Raw genomic sequence first — 17,336 nt, forward strand, 5'->3', positions numbered from 1 at the left:
AGGTTTATAACTTTAATTGACTTTATGAATTCGGCCTGTTGTGTTTTCTAAAATAGAGTTTGAAATAATAGACACTTACAGAGCTGGCTTAGATTGTTTGCTGCGGCTCAGAGCGCCATGTGACCAGCCGGTGTTTACGTCTTGTGTTTCTTCAGCCTACCTTGAGCTGAGGCTATGAGGTGGAAACTACAGAGCTGCGTTTATTTTTTGTCCCTGCCACATTCTTTACGACCCCCGAGACCAGGAGTAGCAAAGACAGTGCAAGAGGTGCCAGAGTGCTGCTCCTTGAAGTCCCTCCTTGAAGTTCACTCAAAATATTTTGATCGCAAACTTACTCCAACCCCCTTCCTGGCTTTCAAAGGGCAGTTCAAATGATGCTGGTGAACAGGGCTTTAAAGGAAAATGTGGAAGTACAGGTACTCACTATTCAGAGTACCTGTTTGCTCATCAGAAGTGCCGGTACTCTACTCATTAAATTAATTGCATCAGTGCTGAGAAGTGCAGGTACTCTCCCTTTCGAATTAAAGAAGTGCAGGTACTTAGTACCGGTCAGTACCTGCCCATTTTAAGCACTGCTGGGAAAGTGGCTGGACATACGTTTCATCTGGTATGTAGTCAAGGGGTGATGTTTCACGCTTCCACCCTTCCCATCTGAGTTTGCTGCAGGGCCTCGAAGAGGACTCAGTTGTACAATGTGTTGTGCAGGAATGAGCTGGAATAGAAGGTTCCCTGGCTGTTTGATTGACAGAAATCAAATCACCAGGGAATGATTCTTGTGAACGAGTTTCCTCATCTAGTCCCCATATCTGTGTGTTTCTTGGTGTCAATATATTTTGTGTCTTTCCGTCTTGTACTTATCAGCATTACCAAGGGTGCGGTACATGATTCTCATGGCCCTGTGCTTTAGGCTCACGTTTGTTAGACTGTGCACAGCCTTTGACAAACTGGCAACCAAGTCTATTTTTTTCACCTCTTCAGGTTTGAAGCTGCATGACTTCCTGGTTGAGAATGAGACATTTTCGACTTACCTCCAAAACAATTTGTCTATGCCTTCTCTGGTAGTGAACGAGATCATGAACGCTGATGTTAACCTCGAACGGGTAAGCGTGTAGAAGCACCTCTTGGGCTTCAATAGCACTTGAGCTTTCACGTGCAGCAAAAGGTTATTGAAGGGACCAGCAAATGTAGGAAAAATTATGTGTGCACTTTTAGAGTGGTTTTTAGAGTATAAACCATGTGGAAAAAGTTTGGTGTTGTGTGTAATGTTCAAAGGAATCCTTACGTCGTGTCAAGGCATACATATTGCTGTGCTTAATTGTTGAGTGAAGCAAACCGGTATGAACGATACTGTCACAATTTGTATTTGATTAATCGAGTAAGATGGTACTGTAAAATGGTAGTTGTACCTGGAGCATCATATCCACAGGTCCTTCAACCGTGTTTGCATTTCTTACAGGTTTTACTGTCTGGCTACCAAATTCGTCTGAAGAATATGTGCAATGTGTCCAAGCTGTCAGAATTCATCATGATCAGTAACCAGGCTGCAGTCCCTGTCCTCAATGCCATTGTTTGCGCGCTGCCTGCTGACAAGCTCAGTGAAGCCGAGCAACAATTTCACTCTAACATTGACTTTCTGAAGCCAGTTCTGGTGAGTACAAGCAACGCACACAGGACCTTTCTTGTACATGCATGGACACAGATTTTAATGTTTGTATATTCGAAAGAAACAATTTTTAAACTATAGATTTTGTTTTTATGGGCAGTGCTCATAATTGCAAAACTAAAAAATATTGACTGCTGACCCTGTTGCACCTGTGGTCATTGTTGGTCCACATGGCTCTTTGAAATCTACTTCAACTCTGCTTGGGTTTTCTCTGTCACTTGATAAGAGAGAAGAGTGAAATCCCACCTCTTTCTCTCGGAATCAATGTTTTGTGCTTCATCTTTCAGTAGACATGAAAATGGTCACCTTGCAGCCTGTCCCTAATGAGCTCCACTTTAAACTGCTGTGAATTTATTATAACTGTGCGCACTGTTTTTGGAGCACTCTTGCACTGCTCAGCAGTGGGTGGCAATCGGGGTTCCTCAGACATAGGTCGCAAATGGGGAGGTTTGTGGCTGCTATATTTACATGTAGTCTATGTACAATAAGGCAAGCTACATAAATACAGAGGTCCACGTATTGCCAGCAAATAAGGAAGTCCAGCAAAGTTCTGCCACAGAGTTTACAGTGTCACCAAGTTGTAAAGTTTGCCTCTTGTAAAACGTTGCTTTGAATCACACCCCACATATCTCCACCACACTGATGTCTCTTCATCGTCTTCCAACCAAACAGCGTGCCATGTTACGTTATGTTACAGATACTTAAGGTAGCACAGTGAATCACCCCCAAAGGGTATCTTGGTGCTGAAGCCATACCCAGAAGAGAAGGTAAGAAAGGAAAGGTTCGAAAGTTTTGAGAATTTTTTTTTAAATAAATCAGGACACGCATGGATGTGTAGGGGCAGATTATTGCATGATGAGGACCAGGATAGGGAAAGGATTGCCCGCCGCGTTTGGCTGTGCAAATACGGCTGGGCTAGAGGGAGAGCTGATCTTTCGATCTCAGATTTTTGGTAGGAAGATAGGGGAGAAGTTTGTTTTTAGATATGCAGGGCCCTTTCCTGATAGGGATCTGTGTGCCAGGCATAAGAGCTTGAATATGGCCAGTGCTGTAATCTTAGAGTTGGTTCTGAGGGAGTTCGGGTAGAAGTTTGCAGACAAGGCGAGCCGCAGTGTTCTGAACCACCTGTAGTTTTGCTAGTAGTCATTCATTAGCTGCCACTATTAGAGCTGTTCCATAGTCCAGGCGGCTGAACACAAGAGCCTCCATAAGGGTGCTTCTTGTGTGGAGAGGTAGCCACTGAAACACTTCTTAGCATGTGCATTATACCAGTATCAATTAAGGTGCCAAGATTCTTGACCACCTTTTTACATTGAGGAGTGATCCCTAGTTTGGACGGCCACCAGTCACCCGACCAGTAGTCGTGGGCCTTGCCAACCAGCACATTCTTCTTTTTTTCACTGTTGATCTGTAGGCACTTCTGGGACATCCAGGAGGGGATTTTCCTCATACATTCTCCGAAATTGGGTTTTGTGGACTAAGTGTAAATCTAGTGCAATAGGAGACCTTTGTGCAGTGCTGGCAGTTTCGACGGAGGAGACGGTGGATCTCGGTTTACTCGCACAATGCACTGATCGCTTGTAATGTTTCGGAGTCATTGAGTGCAGCTGTGTACTGCTTCAGGTTCCTCTAAACATGTTTTGTTCCACTGCTTTAGCGACTTCTTAATTTCCTCCAGGAAATAACTTTGGCATTATCTGTGTAAGGAAGAGTGTCAGAAAAGATAAAAGGTGTGGGAACTTGGGGGTTCGGGGAGGAGTAGTACGGAGGAGGATAGGCAGAAAACTCTACATGTAGTCTTGAAAGCTATCATTTGTTTTAACTACTTTGTCTTTTCCCTCTGTTGTATTATTCGCTGCCAGCTTTGAACTAAAGAATGCATTTTTTGCAGGGCCTACGTTTCTTCTGAGAGTCCATGTTCTGTTTCTGAAGAGCCATTTCAGTTCTAACAGAACTTGCCTTTTTAGGTTCCTCGCACTCATGCTGGCCGATACTGCTCTTGCTTATCGAGTATAAATATAACGTTACCTGCAGTCCTCAACCAGTTCTTGCCTGCTGTTGTGATTTTCTTTGCTTTCAAAATAATATCGTGCTATGGGCCAGGATTTGCAAGTGTACACTTTCACATGCAAAATCCCAGAGCAAGGATCAGCAGAACTGGAAGTAGAAAGATATGCATGCTCTATAAAATGTGTCAGCCATTTTGAGAATGCACAAATTTATCCAGGAGACGGTAGTCTCTTTTTGAATTTTTGAATTCACTTCACTTGGACTTTTTCCAGTGCTTAATTTGTGCTTGTTGTTTCCGGAGCGGAGCACCAGCACTTATTTATGAGGGCCGGCACTTGTTTTTCTGCCTCAAGCCTTTCCTGTGAACGAAAGACACATATGGGAAAGACAGAGGAAGAGAAAAACGAAAAAGTGTCACAATGGGAGAAAGCTGCAAAAGTGAGCTGAGGGGGCAGGGAGAAACTTTAAATGGATTGAAGAGGCCCGAGATGGATTCAGGATTACGCAACCTCAGTATTCCGTGTTGCCACATTTAATTGCAGCAGCCACATTTTTAAGAGGAGGACTTTGGGTACCGGCACATTTTTATTTACAAATTAAGCACTGACTTTTTCTATTGAGAGCATAATGCCAAGGTAGGTTAGTGGATTAGGTACCTGATGTGTGCATAACTTTGCAGAGTTCTAGTTAAACTAATACAGCCTTCAAAACCTGCAGGATGTAATTTAGTTGGAGTAATAGGAAAGTCTATTATTAAAAGTGTACGTGTGTGCCAGCTCACAAGAAGAGATACAGTCTAGTGGTGAAAGGATTACTAAGCTCTCATTTTAGCTTTTCAAAGCCAGTAGGTCAGTCATTGACTGCCAACATTTTGACTCTGTCAATTCTAATTTTGTTTGGTCACGTTTTTTTCTTTAGAACTTCACTGTTTGAAAAGGTGCTGAGTCCTTGATAATTTAAAAGAAAATCTCGGTTAAAAGCAAAAATATTTTTTATTTCAAAAAGCATACATTGCCACAGTAGTCCCTGGCACCAAAGGTAACTATATTCCTTTAGTAAAAGCAAAAGGGTCTTGACTACCACCAGACATAAAAAGACTTTGGACGCATGGATTGGCAGCTCGCTGCAGTGCTATGTGCTGCATTCCATTTTTCTGTCTAAAAACCCATTTATAAGGACTCTGTATGAACTGAAGATTTATTTTATTCTGGGTTGTAATAATGGCCCACCTGAATATTTCAGGAACGGTTATCACCCATGACACTGTTTGGGCTCTGTTAGCATGGCTTGCATTTGCCACATGTAGTGAGGCATTGGTAACCTTGACGTAAACATGCCCATTGTTTCCATTATGGCTGTCAGTCAGTGCCCTGGGAGCAATAAAGCAGAATCATACATTAAATCCAAGCCTGACCTTAACTTCCAAGACATTATCTCATTCGTTCTTTGTGGAGCCGCCAGAAAAGCAGCCAGCTAAATAGCAGACCCAGCTCTGCGGAACATGACCTTACTCATTTTTGCAAATCATTAGTTATTGGTAATGATGCTGACGATCATCGGAAGCCTGGCGCGTGGCACCGTACGTCAGATTCTCATTTTGCTGCTAACAAGACGGCGAGAAGTAATGTGAGAGCCTTTCTTTGAATACATTGGTGAGCTTCGTAGAATCTGTTGCATCATGTATATAATTTAGACGTTTTGCTCCCTCATTTTTGTGCAGTGGCGTGAGTGAAATAGGCAGTGAGCACACGCCCCAGATGGAGTTGTATCCTAATTAATTGATGTTTCTTTGTTCCAACTCAATAGGACTCATTTTAACAACCTCAGAGGGCTGAAGAGCTGTGCCTGGCCTGCTGGCATTTGAACATTTGACTTTGAGGTCGCACACAGAGTTTGGCCATAGGTGCTCAAGCCACTGAGTTGTCCATGAGTGATTAGGTGCTCTCATCAGAGGAGGCATATATTGACTTCACTTTGCTCACCCGGCAAGTCCCAGATGAGCAGCATTCTGTGTAATAACTGATACAGTGGTGTCCTTTAGGGGCCCTAAATGTCCCAGCCCGAGACCCTTGTTCTGCCTGTGGATTCTCATTGTGATAAAATAGAGCCTCGTCCTTAGAAAGTGCTCCTTCAGTTGCTCTTTGATGCGGGGGCACTTTGAAACCCCTATGATTTTAGTCAAATTGTGGCCCCACACCTCATAAATGTTATGTTAGTTATATCTGAAAAGCTCAGTATGACCCGGGAGGGTATCCTGGCGCTCAAACAGGTTCACATCTAACCTAGCTAAGAGCTGGCCAGTGGGGTTATATAAAAAAGATCCAGGTCTTCAGCTTCTTGCAGGATTAAACGATGGAAGAGGTGGCTCAGATGTGTAGCTGCAGGTCGTTCCAAGTTTTGGGAGCAATGTGGGAGAAAGCCATACTGCCAGCTCGGGCTCTGTATGTGTGGGATGTGTGTGAGTAGGAGTCTGGCCAAACAGACGTGACTGGTGGGTTTGTGGCAGAGATTCAGTTGTTGAGTTAGGCTGGACCTGTGTTTTGTAGGGTTTTAATAGTGTGTGTGAGGAGTTTGAACTAGGCACGTTTGTGTGTTGTGGCCAGTGGAACTTTCTTAGGCGTGGTGTTATGTGCGTGAGGCGAGGTAGGTTGAGTGAGACTCTGGCTGGCGATAGACGAGGAGAACACAATCCTGGTTAATGTGCAGATGGGATCACAGCGTGTACTTTATATTTGACGGTGTTAGGGGATGGAGTGCAAATAAGTAATAAAATAGTGACCAGTGGGGTGTGGTGGATGATGGGCGGATACCAAGATAGGTTAGGTTGATTGAAACAGATTACAATTTTGATGTCTCTCAAATATTCAGGAGCTCAACAAACTTCAAAGCAAAAAGTAATGGAATGAAATTTACTGGCCCTCAATTCTTGTTTGTCACCACTGGTTCAGAGCGCTCTGCACGGGCCATTGCACATGGCACCCTGCCCTACACGGTGACTTTGTCTACACTACATACATCCTCGTTAAAGAGGAACTAAGAAAAGGACATATTTTTCTTTTTGGGTATGCAGACAGTCTTTATGGTTCTCGTATTCAAGAATTTTTCTAAGCTAACTCTAGCCTCAAGGAGTGAGAAGACAAAGTCTTGTGAATCAAAGTCTGCAGACGCAGAACCTGCGAACCTGCGAACCTGGACGATAAACAGTGTTGCCTTACAGTAACATTACTGACGAAAAGAAATGCTCTTGTTCAACCAATTTAGACTTTACATTCGTGCCGGTAAAATGAGGCGGTGCTTTAGGTTGTTAGGTTAAATATTCCAGTCAAAGCAGCGCCCTGCCTGTCAGAAAACACCTACGAAGCTGGGGGTTTGCTAGCAGTTTTGTTGCAGTGGAATACTGCAGGCCTGAGACCAAAGTGTCTCATATATTATGCATTGGAAACCTCAGTAACTAAAATGGCTCTGTTCCTTCCCAAAGGGGAGAAAGTCCAGAATAAGCGCATCTCCCCTGGTCTCTCCTTGCCTTGTTTTCCCTTGTCCTCACTCTGTAATCTGTTCCTCTCTCTGTATTTGTCTATCTCTATCAGCCCTTTTGTCCCCCCCACTTTCTCACATGCCCTTTTCTGTGTTTCTGCCTCTCTTCCACGTTCACTTTCTGTCTTATCTCGGTATGCCATTACCCCCTGCCTCAATGCTTCCCAAGCGCTCCCTGTTCTGTCCCTCCATTTCTCTCCCCTCCTTTGTTATTCTCTGTTTCTCTCATCTCCCTTTCCCCTCACCTCCCTTTCTCTGCCTTTCCTTGATCTTCTAACGTCTCCTTTCACCCTGTGCACTGTTTCGTTCTCTCCCTGTCTCAATGTTTGTCTCATTTCTCCTTATTTCTGTGCCTCGCTCTGCGTCTCACTATTTCTCTTTGTGTAGGCATGGCGTTTCTTTCCGTCTTGCTGCTAGTTATGGGAAATGGATGTTATTGGGGTTATAAAGAGGAGACCAAAAGAACTGTGTGCCTTCCTACGCTAATAAGCTAATATAAGGACTGTAGAATATCGTGCAAGAAAACACACTTGAAAAGTATAGTGTTTCTCTTTCCTTTTGGGCTGAAATTGGATAAAGTTGATACCACCAACTGCAAGAACCGTGGTCCCAAACCACAGCTTGTAATGAAAATGTGAACTCTGCACAGATCACATATATTGGTTCTATTGATCTTCATTAGTTGGTTTGTCTGCACAGTGTACCTAGCTTGTGTGAGAACTGGACAAACGTAGCAAGTGATTTCACATGAGCGAAACACAAGTCAGCATCCGCTGTATACCAAGATGTTATGGATGGTATTTTACTGGTTGTTATGCTACAAATACCTTTCCAAGAATGGTGTTTGCCTATGATACTTTCTGGTTTAGAGTGAATAATATTTACAAATTATTAAACTTCTCATTCAGCCAGAAAACCAATATTTGATTAGAGAATTTAGAATGTCACTTGGATATCATGAGAATATTTTATTGTGAGTGCTTAACACCTAATTTTGGAACTGCCTCCTTGCTTTACCTTGCAGATTTAAAATATGTATCTAATCCCTCTAATATTAAATGGAAAAGTAAAGACTGACCAGCATTGTCAACTCAATGAGTTTTCTTCACTTTTGGACACATTAAGTCCTTATAAGAATTAATGATACAAACATATTGTATCCATTATGGATATGCTGAAAGCACACAAACCAACACAACACAAAGTTGCACTTTTGTCACCTTTGTTCTGTGGAGCACCTAGAAAGATGGTGTCCTACTCATGCATGTTGCTGCAAATTTAGGTACCCTGCTGTAGCCCTTGAATGCAGTGCTGGCACAGGAAACTAGAGAATACAGACACTCGCCTCGGTTTACATTCGTCAGGGGGTTCATAAGAGACCACTTTTTATCTTCAGTTGTATCTTCAAGGGTTGGGATCACAATATGTCATGTAGCATATTTAAAATCCTTGCACCGGCTGTACTACCATAGAAGCCACAAATGATGTTCACTCATAGCACTAAGTTCACCTGTCACAAGTGATGATGATGCCTCTTCTGGTCTGGTGGTAGATGTTCTTTATAGCCAGATGTTTCACCTTCCATCCTTTAGTACCCTTGCAGAAGGAGAGGTGTGCTACTCTGTCTATTCCTCCTGCAGTGACTTTGTTACCTTCCTTTCTTCCCCGTCCTGTGAGCTCAATAACTGAAAAAACAATCATTTCTGATAGCCAGACTCTCAGAGCACCCGTGTCCTCTGGAGATGAGCACTTCTTTCAGTCTGTACTAATGGTGGGAACCCGTGACCAATTGTGTCACGAGTGCAACAGTCTTCAAATGACCTATGAGCTCATGCAGCCGGACTGCTGCGAAGGCAGTTAATTGTTGTGAAATAAAGAAAACCCGCAAACATGAGCTGTTGAGTAAAACATTTGAGTTTTTTCTGTAGAGAAGGACCAGAAGTAAGGAGACCCAAGTGCACTAAATTGTGTGGTGCCCGCTTCCGCTCATCTGCGTTTCTGTGAACTATGCCTCATTACTTCTCTCTATGTATCAGGGTTCCAGTGTGTCCTCGTCACATTTACCAGGGTCATCTGTTGACACTGTCTGAAAAGTCAATGTAAAAATTGACTTTATTGATGGCTGGGTGGCGGATATGCTGTGCATGCCTTGAACCTGCCTGTGTGCCCTTCGAACTGAGTGTATTGGGTTGGTATATTGTGAGCTGTGCAAAGCTAGTCAAGAAATGTGCCTGGGCACCACACGGGTCGCTTCCCGCCTATTCTCTTCTTTTCATACTCCTTAAAACTGATATTGTTGCACTGTGAATGGAGATACAGTCTTACTCCAACACACCGAGAGATTTAGAGATTGGCGTTTTTACTTTCTAGTATACAATAAGGCTACATTCAGGGGCGCAGGTTGGTCAGTATGATTTGGGGGTGTTAGCTTCAGATTTCCCGACAGTCAGGCTGGCACATGATGTTAAAATACATCATACAACAACCACAAGAGGTGGTTAAAGGGCAGTGGAAAGGGAGAGGAATGTATATTGGTATGGGTACGAAGTGAGAGAAAGTACATTATGTCGTAAAATAACCAGCATTTTTGAAGTCTTTCCAAAAGAGACGGAGAGTGTGTGTGAGTGTTTTTGCCTGTGGGTGTAACAATTCCAGGTGAAATCTGACAGACATCTCACTATACCGGACTGAAAGCACCTGCGCCCAACTATTTATCACAAAGTACATTTATTAGGGGGGTGTAACACCCCCGCCCCTCCACACACATACACACCCTGAAACTATGCCCCTGAAAAAATAAGATGTTCACTAATGGGTAAAACAAAGTTAGCAAAAATACGTCAGCAATATCATGAAAATACAGGGAAGGTTATCGAAGATAGGTGAAGCCTTGAAGTATTTACATATAAAAACAAATGTAAGATTATAATATGTCCAATGTTGAATCGAAATGTTAGTGAGAAGTCCATGAAGATTTTATGAAAATATTTAAGTGGAGCAAACCTGGGGAATGTCACCTTTATGCCATATATTATTAGTAGTAGTAGTAGTGGTAGCGGTTAATTCAAGAGACTTTCTTTTATTTGCAATAGTAGCTTCCTGTCGAAATACTACAAACAACTTGCCAATCATTGCAGCAATTACTGGGATGTCTGCCTTCTACTCTGCCAGCTTGTGGGTCATTAGCATAAGTCTTCTAAAAAGATCTTTGAAAAACAATGTACTGGTGCGCAGAAATGAATTAATTGGAAGGTGTGGGACGGATATGGGAACAACAGTTTTAAGAGTACATGGCTAAAGGTTCAAGCCATCTATGGCAGTGCTTCTTAACCTGTGGGCCAAGAGCCCCCTTAGGGTCTGCGAGGCCCATCTGGGGTCTGAGACTGCTCCACAAAACGAATTGATATTAAAATTAGTACATTGAAATTAATAAAGCATATTCAAATAAAGAAGCAAAACTGAAAAATGTTAAACTTTTTTATATAGTGAATTAAACGAAATATTTCAATATTTGGATATTTGTTTTGTATACTTGTTCCTGCATTTTTGTGTGTTGTTTTGAGGTTCAAATCATAGAAATTGCTTAGGCCGGGGGACCCCATCTTCCACTAATGACTCCGGTGAGGGGGATCCCTGGATTCCAGTACTGAGTCAGTGGGGTCCACAGAAGTCAAAATGTTGAAAATCGCTATCTGTGATAAAGGACAGGCCCAAAAGACACAACTGATCTGCCTTCGCATTCTGCTTTTTGGCTTCACTTTTTGTTTTAGCTGTTTCTCTGAAATTGTTGTTTGTACTACATCTCCTCGTCACATGTGACTGTGCTCTCTTTTTCCTGTGTTATGTAATCGTGGTACATCAGACAATTATGCATTTTCACTTTTTTATTTTTTCTACCACATTGTTGGCACCCTGGTGGAAACATTTCTTTTCAATATTTTTAATGATAGTTATCATTTTTCCATGACCCTTGAATGGAATAGAAAGTTAACTTCTGATATTCTGAGAACACTCCCCCCCTTACTATGCAAATCGTTTCCCTGTTCTGTAGTTAATTGACACAGTTATGATAACAGAATAGTGATAAAATCACACCATTCTGTGGAACAGGATTATGAAAAATTGCAATAAGAGAGATTTTGAAAAGGAGGCACGCTTTTGCTTCTAGCAGTTATGTTTCTCTTCTGTCACTTTTTTCTACCTTGCTGACCCTCCACTCCCCCTGCATGTGGCCACAGCCTCGAAGCTCAGTTACTTACTTTCTCTGTTAATGGATATTTCATAGATTTACATGCTTGAATCATCAAGCCGTCAGTCTTAGCATCTGGTATGTCTATATATACACCAGTAAACACTGCTCAGTTGTCACTTACGTAGAGTTTTAAGTGAGATTACTCCTTTTTAGGTCCACTGTTAGTCTAGACCTTTTGATTTTGGTTTTAGTAGAAGTATATTTATAATAATATACTTCGAGGGTTTTTCAGACAGTCCTCTTCATCCATTGTTTTTATTGTTATTTCACATTTTTATTCCACCAACCACAGCATAGAGGTCCTGGGGCACTTCACCCACTGGCTAACCACTGAGTAACTGATTTCTGCCCTGCCACAAGGAGCTCATTCACACACAAAGTAGTTCCCTTCAGTGCCAGGGACTTCTATTGCAAAGTATGCTTTTTGAGACCACAAAATATTCTTGCTGTTGGCCATTTTTTTATTTATTTTAGATGGGCAAGTGCATATCAACTCCCCAAAGATTGAAGTTTTGCATGAACCCTGACAAAACAAGCATTGAGAAAAAAAAAGATCTGGCAGCCAACACCAGACCTAATGGCTTTGCCATTGCTTTTACTTATTATTGCGCTGTGCCATCTTCCCTGTACTAACCTCATGCTTCTTATTTGTTACAAAAACAGAAAGGTGTGGCTTTCCAACCACTGCCGGTCGAGGAACTGAAGGAGACCATGGAGACAATGTTGGAGAGTCTTGGGAAACTCAGTAAAGAGGTAGGCAACTGTTTCAGCTGAAGCGACCATTGTACTCATCCTCCTACTAAGGGAAGTGTGCAAAATGGGGCTGTTGCACCAGGTGGCAAAACAAACGAATAGCAATGCGTGCAAAGAAATGAAATGTTACCTGAGCCCAGCTCTGTTCTCTGTTTGACTCATCAGAATTCCTGAGAATGTTCAATAAAGAGTGCCATCCTTACAGTGATATGCTACACACACTCAAATGACATATAATTCTGAGAAAATACGTCTGAAAAACGATATTGACTGTAGTGTAGACATCTTAACTGACACTGATTGGTGTAGAGCCCTGAGTAAACTCAAGTTACATAGATTTGTAGCACGAATGTGCTGGTCTTTCAGTGATAGTCACACTGTCAAATTTTGCATGGGTAATAAGGGCAACAAATGGTCTGCTTTGTATTAAATGTTTGTTTCTCAAGAAATGTACATGGCCTATTCAGATATTGCAGGACCGCAGAACTGCATCTGCCTTTGCCGCTGTAAATTTCAGCATCATGACTGACTGTTCCCTTCTTCTTTATTTCACATGGAGTGGATTAGAGGATGATGTGAGCTGCTTTTTGGTAGCATGTTGCGGTGTCGTGTAGGTTCCTTTGGTCCTACTTTAGAAATAAATGCTTGATCTTTGCATTGCATGATCTAAGTCAAATAATTTCATGTAGAGACATTGTTGGAAGGTCTCCTGAAACTCAGCAGTGAGGTAGGCTGGCCTTTCACCTGAAGAAAACACCAAAATGCTCAAGTGCAAAAATGGGGCTGTTACAACAGGTGGCAAAACAAGCAAACGGTAATGTGTGCAAGGTGTGCAAAATGTCACCTGAGCCCAACCCTCTCCTCTGTTTGGTCATCAGACTTAGTGAGAATGTTCAGTAAGGAGGGCGCGCGGTGGCAGAGGTGTCCAGCGGTGTCCAGTGGCCGCTGAGGAGAGCTGCTCTGGGACCAGCTGCATCTGATAATTTGTCTTTCTGGGCTCAGGGGAGAGAAAAGGATTCTTGGAAAAACACGTATATCCACAAGCCAAGCACGGTCACATTTTTGCCGGTAGGACGACTTCAATTGTGACACCAATCAGTGAATCTGGTCGTTTGGTAGAATCCATCCACGGGTTTGTAAAAATGGTGCCTGTGTGCACGTCTTGTGTGATTATTGTCTTAGCCTCTGTGAACGTTGTCAAGAGTTGTCTCTTAGGTGGAGTGATGGTGACACATGGACGTCTCGAGTGTTTCTTAGGGTTAACGGGTGGGTTATTTTTTGTCGTGCGGTTACACAATCTCATCGTCTTTCTGTAGCTTTATGTCCTCTTTTTTTTTTTTTTTTTTGCAGAAGTCACAATTAATGAGATAATCTAACCGCTCCGTGTTTGCTTTCCTCGCAGCCTCAGGGCGCGCACTTACTCGACAGTAACCTCGCTCCCTCACGGCTGCCGGGTCACGTTGTGTTACTCAGACGCACTTGCGCCCTCCCGAGCATACCATTCCCATAAGAGGGGAAGCTGACAGCGGATCCCCGCCTGGCAGGTACCCCGAGGCCCGGCCGGACCTCCGCCCTGCCCCGGTGCCCTCCTCCCGCAGAAAGCCACAACGCAACCAGTACACAACAGTGCCAGGGCGCGGGGGAAGGGTGACAACGCCGCACAGTGCCGTCGCCCGGACCTGCCCAGGGACCGCGTGGGTTGCTTTTCGCCCCTGGCTGTGCCTTCTGTCTGGGGCTAAAAACTGAAATTAACGTGTGAAGCACTGGGAGCACGTGATGCGGCCGCTGCTGATGCGGAGGAACATTTCCTGGGCTGAGTAACTTGCCTTGGCAGCTGCTGCAGGGCCGGAGTTCCTGATTCCGCTCCCCTCACGCTCCTCCTGGCAAACAGCGGCCCATTCTCTGCGCGAGTACAGTGTGTGCAGCCCCAGACTTTGACCGAAAGTAACTTTTCCCGCTTGACGTGCTTGAACTGTAAAGAAAGGGCGTCGGGTTTGCTTGCCCTTTGCACACGGTGGGGCAAATCCGCTGATCACCTTGGTTTTTCACAATGCGCACAATAGTGGGGTTGAGGTGCCGTCCTGAATCGATGCTCTGAGCGAAAAATGTGCTTTGTGGTCAAAGAAGGAAACTGAAGTTATGATGAAGGTCTCCTGGTTGGACTGCTGACATTTTAGTCTGTTTAGTACGTCTCGTGCTAGTGCCAACAGCATTTGCTTTTTTTTCCTTTCCGTTTCTCTGTCTTTGTATCCCAGCGACCGTCTGTGCTTATTTTCTCTTTCAATAACTAGCTTCTTTTAATGCCTCCTTCTTTTGTACTTTTTTATGTCTGTTAATTTTTTGTTTCCTCATTCAGCACCACGCAGGAAACTTGTGTTCTTTGTATAGTGTGTGTCGCCAAAAACAAACTGCAGGAGTGTTCGATCACTGTCCATGTTTTTCATCTGACCACCACCCAGAAGAAGTTGAAAGACGGGGCCTACCTGGGGCGCAAGTAGACACACAAAACATGTACAACATTGGCAAGAACAATACACACTTACCTCACAGACAGGAGAGGGACAGCAGTGGCCTCCTGGCACCAACAGTGAGTGAAGGCTGGTGCGAGGGGCAGGGTTGCACTTTGGGGATTATTCCTGCATTAAAGTCAGTGTTTGAAGCTAGGGTAAGTGTCAAAGCCTGCTTCGTGGTCCCCAGCAATGTATGGAGAAGGGGAGAGTAGGTGTAGATGCCACCCCAGAGCATTGGGTCAGTGGACTCCTGCTGACACCTTTGTCAATTCCCAGAACTCCTCTGTTCTCCCTTAGAGCTGATCTGCAAACCACCAGCCCATTACATTTTTTTATTCTGTCCCCAGGAGATCATCAGCCATCTGGGAGATGTGGTGGTAAATCCCATCACATGAAAACAGTGGATGAATGTCAGATGGTATATAGTCATGGTGATAAAGAGAGCCAGGGTGCGAATGTTACAAGGCTTAGACAAAGCAACAATGTAGGAGCTAAAACACCCAGTCCATAGCAGATGGTAAAGATTTAACAATCAGCACACATTCCTTACTGTTTGTTAGGAGTGGAAGAGAGGCCAGAGCATGTGACGGAGCATGATGTCATGATAGTCCCATGTGCCCCAAGAAGGCAAGGGTACCAAATCGGCATAATTCCTGGAACCTTTGTCATTTAACAAATATATAATGTTGTGCTGTACACAGTGAATGCTATAGCATACAGCAGATTTTGCAAAATGCAGAAAAGTGCTGTGTGGAATTTTTGAATCAGTCTCAACCAGTAGTGATTATTCAGGACCACATTCCAGTGCATGCTTGTTTTCCCACCATACCACCCCAGACAGAAACAAGCAAATCAGCCTTGGCCCTGCTCCATTAGGAATAGCCTAGCTGAGACTGCCAGGACAGCACCCCCCCCCCGAACAAGAGCACAAGCAACCCTAAACCGGTTTTGGCCCATTTGGCCTGGTCAGTCAGGTGATTGAGTCCTATAAAGTAGAGAGGAAATGACCCAGGTCTGGGCTCTTAGAGCGTGGCACCAGAGAAATCAAAAAGACAATGAGTGGAAAGCTAGAATTAATCTCTACCACTGGTTACTACTTGAGGCTTCATTCCAGTCCATCATTTTTTGTCCACCATGCCACCTCTGACAGGAACCAGCCATGTGTGAATCAGCCTTGGTCCTGCTCCAATTTTTGCATCACTGTATATAATGTGTTCTACTCTTAAGTCAGTGAAATTCATTTTATCAGCCTATGGTAGATGAAAGTTTGCATACCCCTTCTTGAATTCAAAATCTCTTCAGGTTGTGCATAGATGTCCGTAGATGGCCCAAAATTGCATATATAACCACCTACATATGTCAAGCTGCATAAAATAAGCAATAAGCAGGTTTATAGATAGGTAAATTTTTTATTTGATGTCAAAACAAAATCTTTCTTTTGTGCATTTTACTTATATTAGTGCTGCGCAATATCACAGGCTTCACAGCACCATGAAATATCAAAACTCTATTAGGACGTATGCTATAATTCAATACGGTAGGCTAGTTTTATAGACTTTTTCTTTAGCAGGCCACATTTTTCTGGCATAGCACAGTGTTTTAACTTCCGTGTGATGGGTATTTATTGTGGTTCACATGTTGAAGTAAAAGTGTTGTTGGGGACCGCTGCTATCCCCTGGTGTATGGGGATGGGATGTGAGAATGTCTTTTTTGACCCCTGCTGACTTGCACCTATCTTTATCAAATAGGGTAGGTCTTTGAGTTTTGTTATTGTATTGCAACAATGTTATATAATAGGAGACAGCAAGCCAGCAGCGATTTTGGGAAGTAATAAAAACTCCCACTGGCTTGTCAGGGCTCTAACCCTCATTGTAGGGAATACTTCAGATGTGGTTGAAGGTCAAGGGAGCTGCCTCAGCCCAGTCCCTGGATGCACCTTACTCTCTTCACTTTGACTTTTGGGGATCAGTAGTAAAGCGGACCTGCAACTTGTGTCTATTGTACAAGGTGTATGAATTGGTCCTTGTATTACTTTGCAAGTGTAGCTGGGCTCAGGTGTAGTCTAATCACTGCTTAGAAGTGCCCAGGAAGCTGGAGATAATGAGGAGAAACTGAGCACCGGGCTTGGCGGAGGGCCCAGAGGTCCTCGATCACATTAACATGTAGCCCTCCTTGACTGCGGCTGCAATGTTTGGATTGATTTCAGCCTTTTACTGCTCTTTGCTCAAAGATAGGATACTATGGGAGACAGATTGAATGTTTCCAGCTTCTGTTTGCAGAGTGTCTGCTTGTTCCTTGCTCAGGGGACACAAGGCCTTCTGGGAGCTTGCAAGCTTCTTGAAAAGTGTGCACTTTAAATCTGCTCCTGGCAAAGCCAAGAACTGATTGATTGTCCTGTGCACTTTTCTCAAGGTCTTTGGGTTGAACATTTGTCTTCTTTCATCAGAAGCAGGCACTAGGATAGCACCCAGTCACAACGCTTGTATTGACATTTTACACATTGAGTTAACAAAAGAAGGTGGGTCCAAGGCTTTAAGTGGGATGATATAAGTGGGACTCTAAAAGGGGTATGGCCTATGTAATCAAGGGTGTGGCTTAAACACATAAACATTTC

General features: G+C 43.5%; 1 protein-coding gene across 2 annotated transcripts in view; it reads left to right on the plus strand.

The window, feature by feature from the left end:
• Nucleotides 1-17,336, plus strand: part of ABCA1 (ATP binding cassette subfamily A member 1) — a 176,342-nt gene that overhangs the window by 61,124 nt on the left and 97,882 nt on the right. For both annotated transcript variants that reach the window (XM_069240375.1, XM_069240383.1), the window contains exons 6-8: nt 979-1,100; nt 1,457-1,648; nt 12,123-12,212. In XM_069240375.1, coding sequence (XP_069096476.1) covers nt 979-1,100; nt 1,457-1,648; nt 12,123-12,212 — 404 coding nt within the window. The remainder of the gene's footprint in view (nt 1-978; nt 1,101-1,456; nt 1,649-12,122; nt 12,213-17,336) is intronic.

Source organism: Pleurodeles waltl, chromosome 1_2 (genome assembly GCF_031143425.1).
Source record: "Pleurodeles waltl isolate 20211129_DDA chromosome 1_2, aPleWal1.hap1.20221129, whole genome shotgun sequence".
NCBI classification, from domain to species: Eukaryota; Metazoa; Chordata; class Amphibia; order Caudata; family Salamandridae; genus Pleurodeles; species Pleurodeles waltl.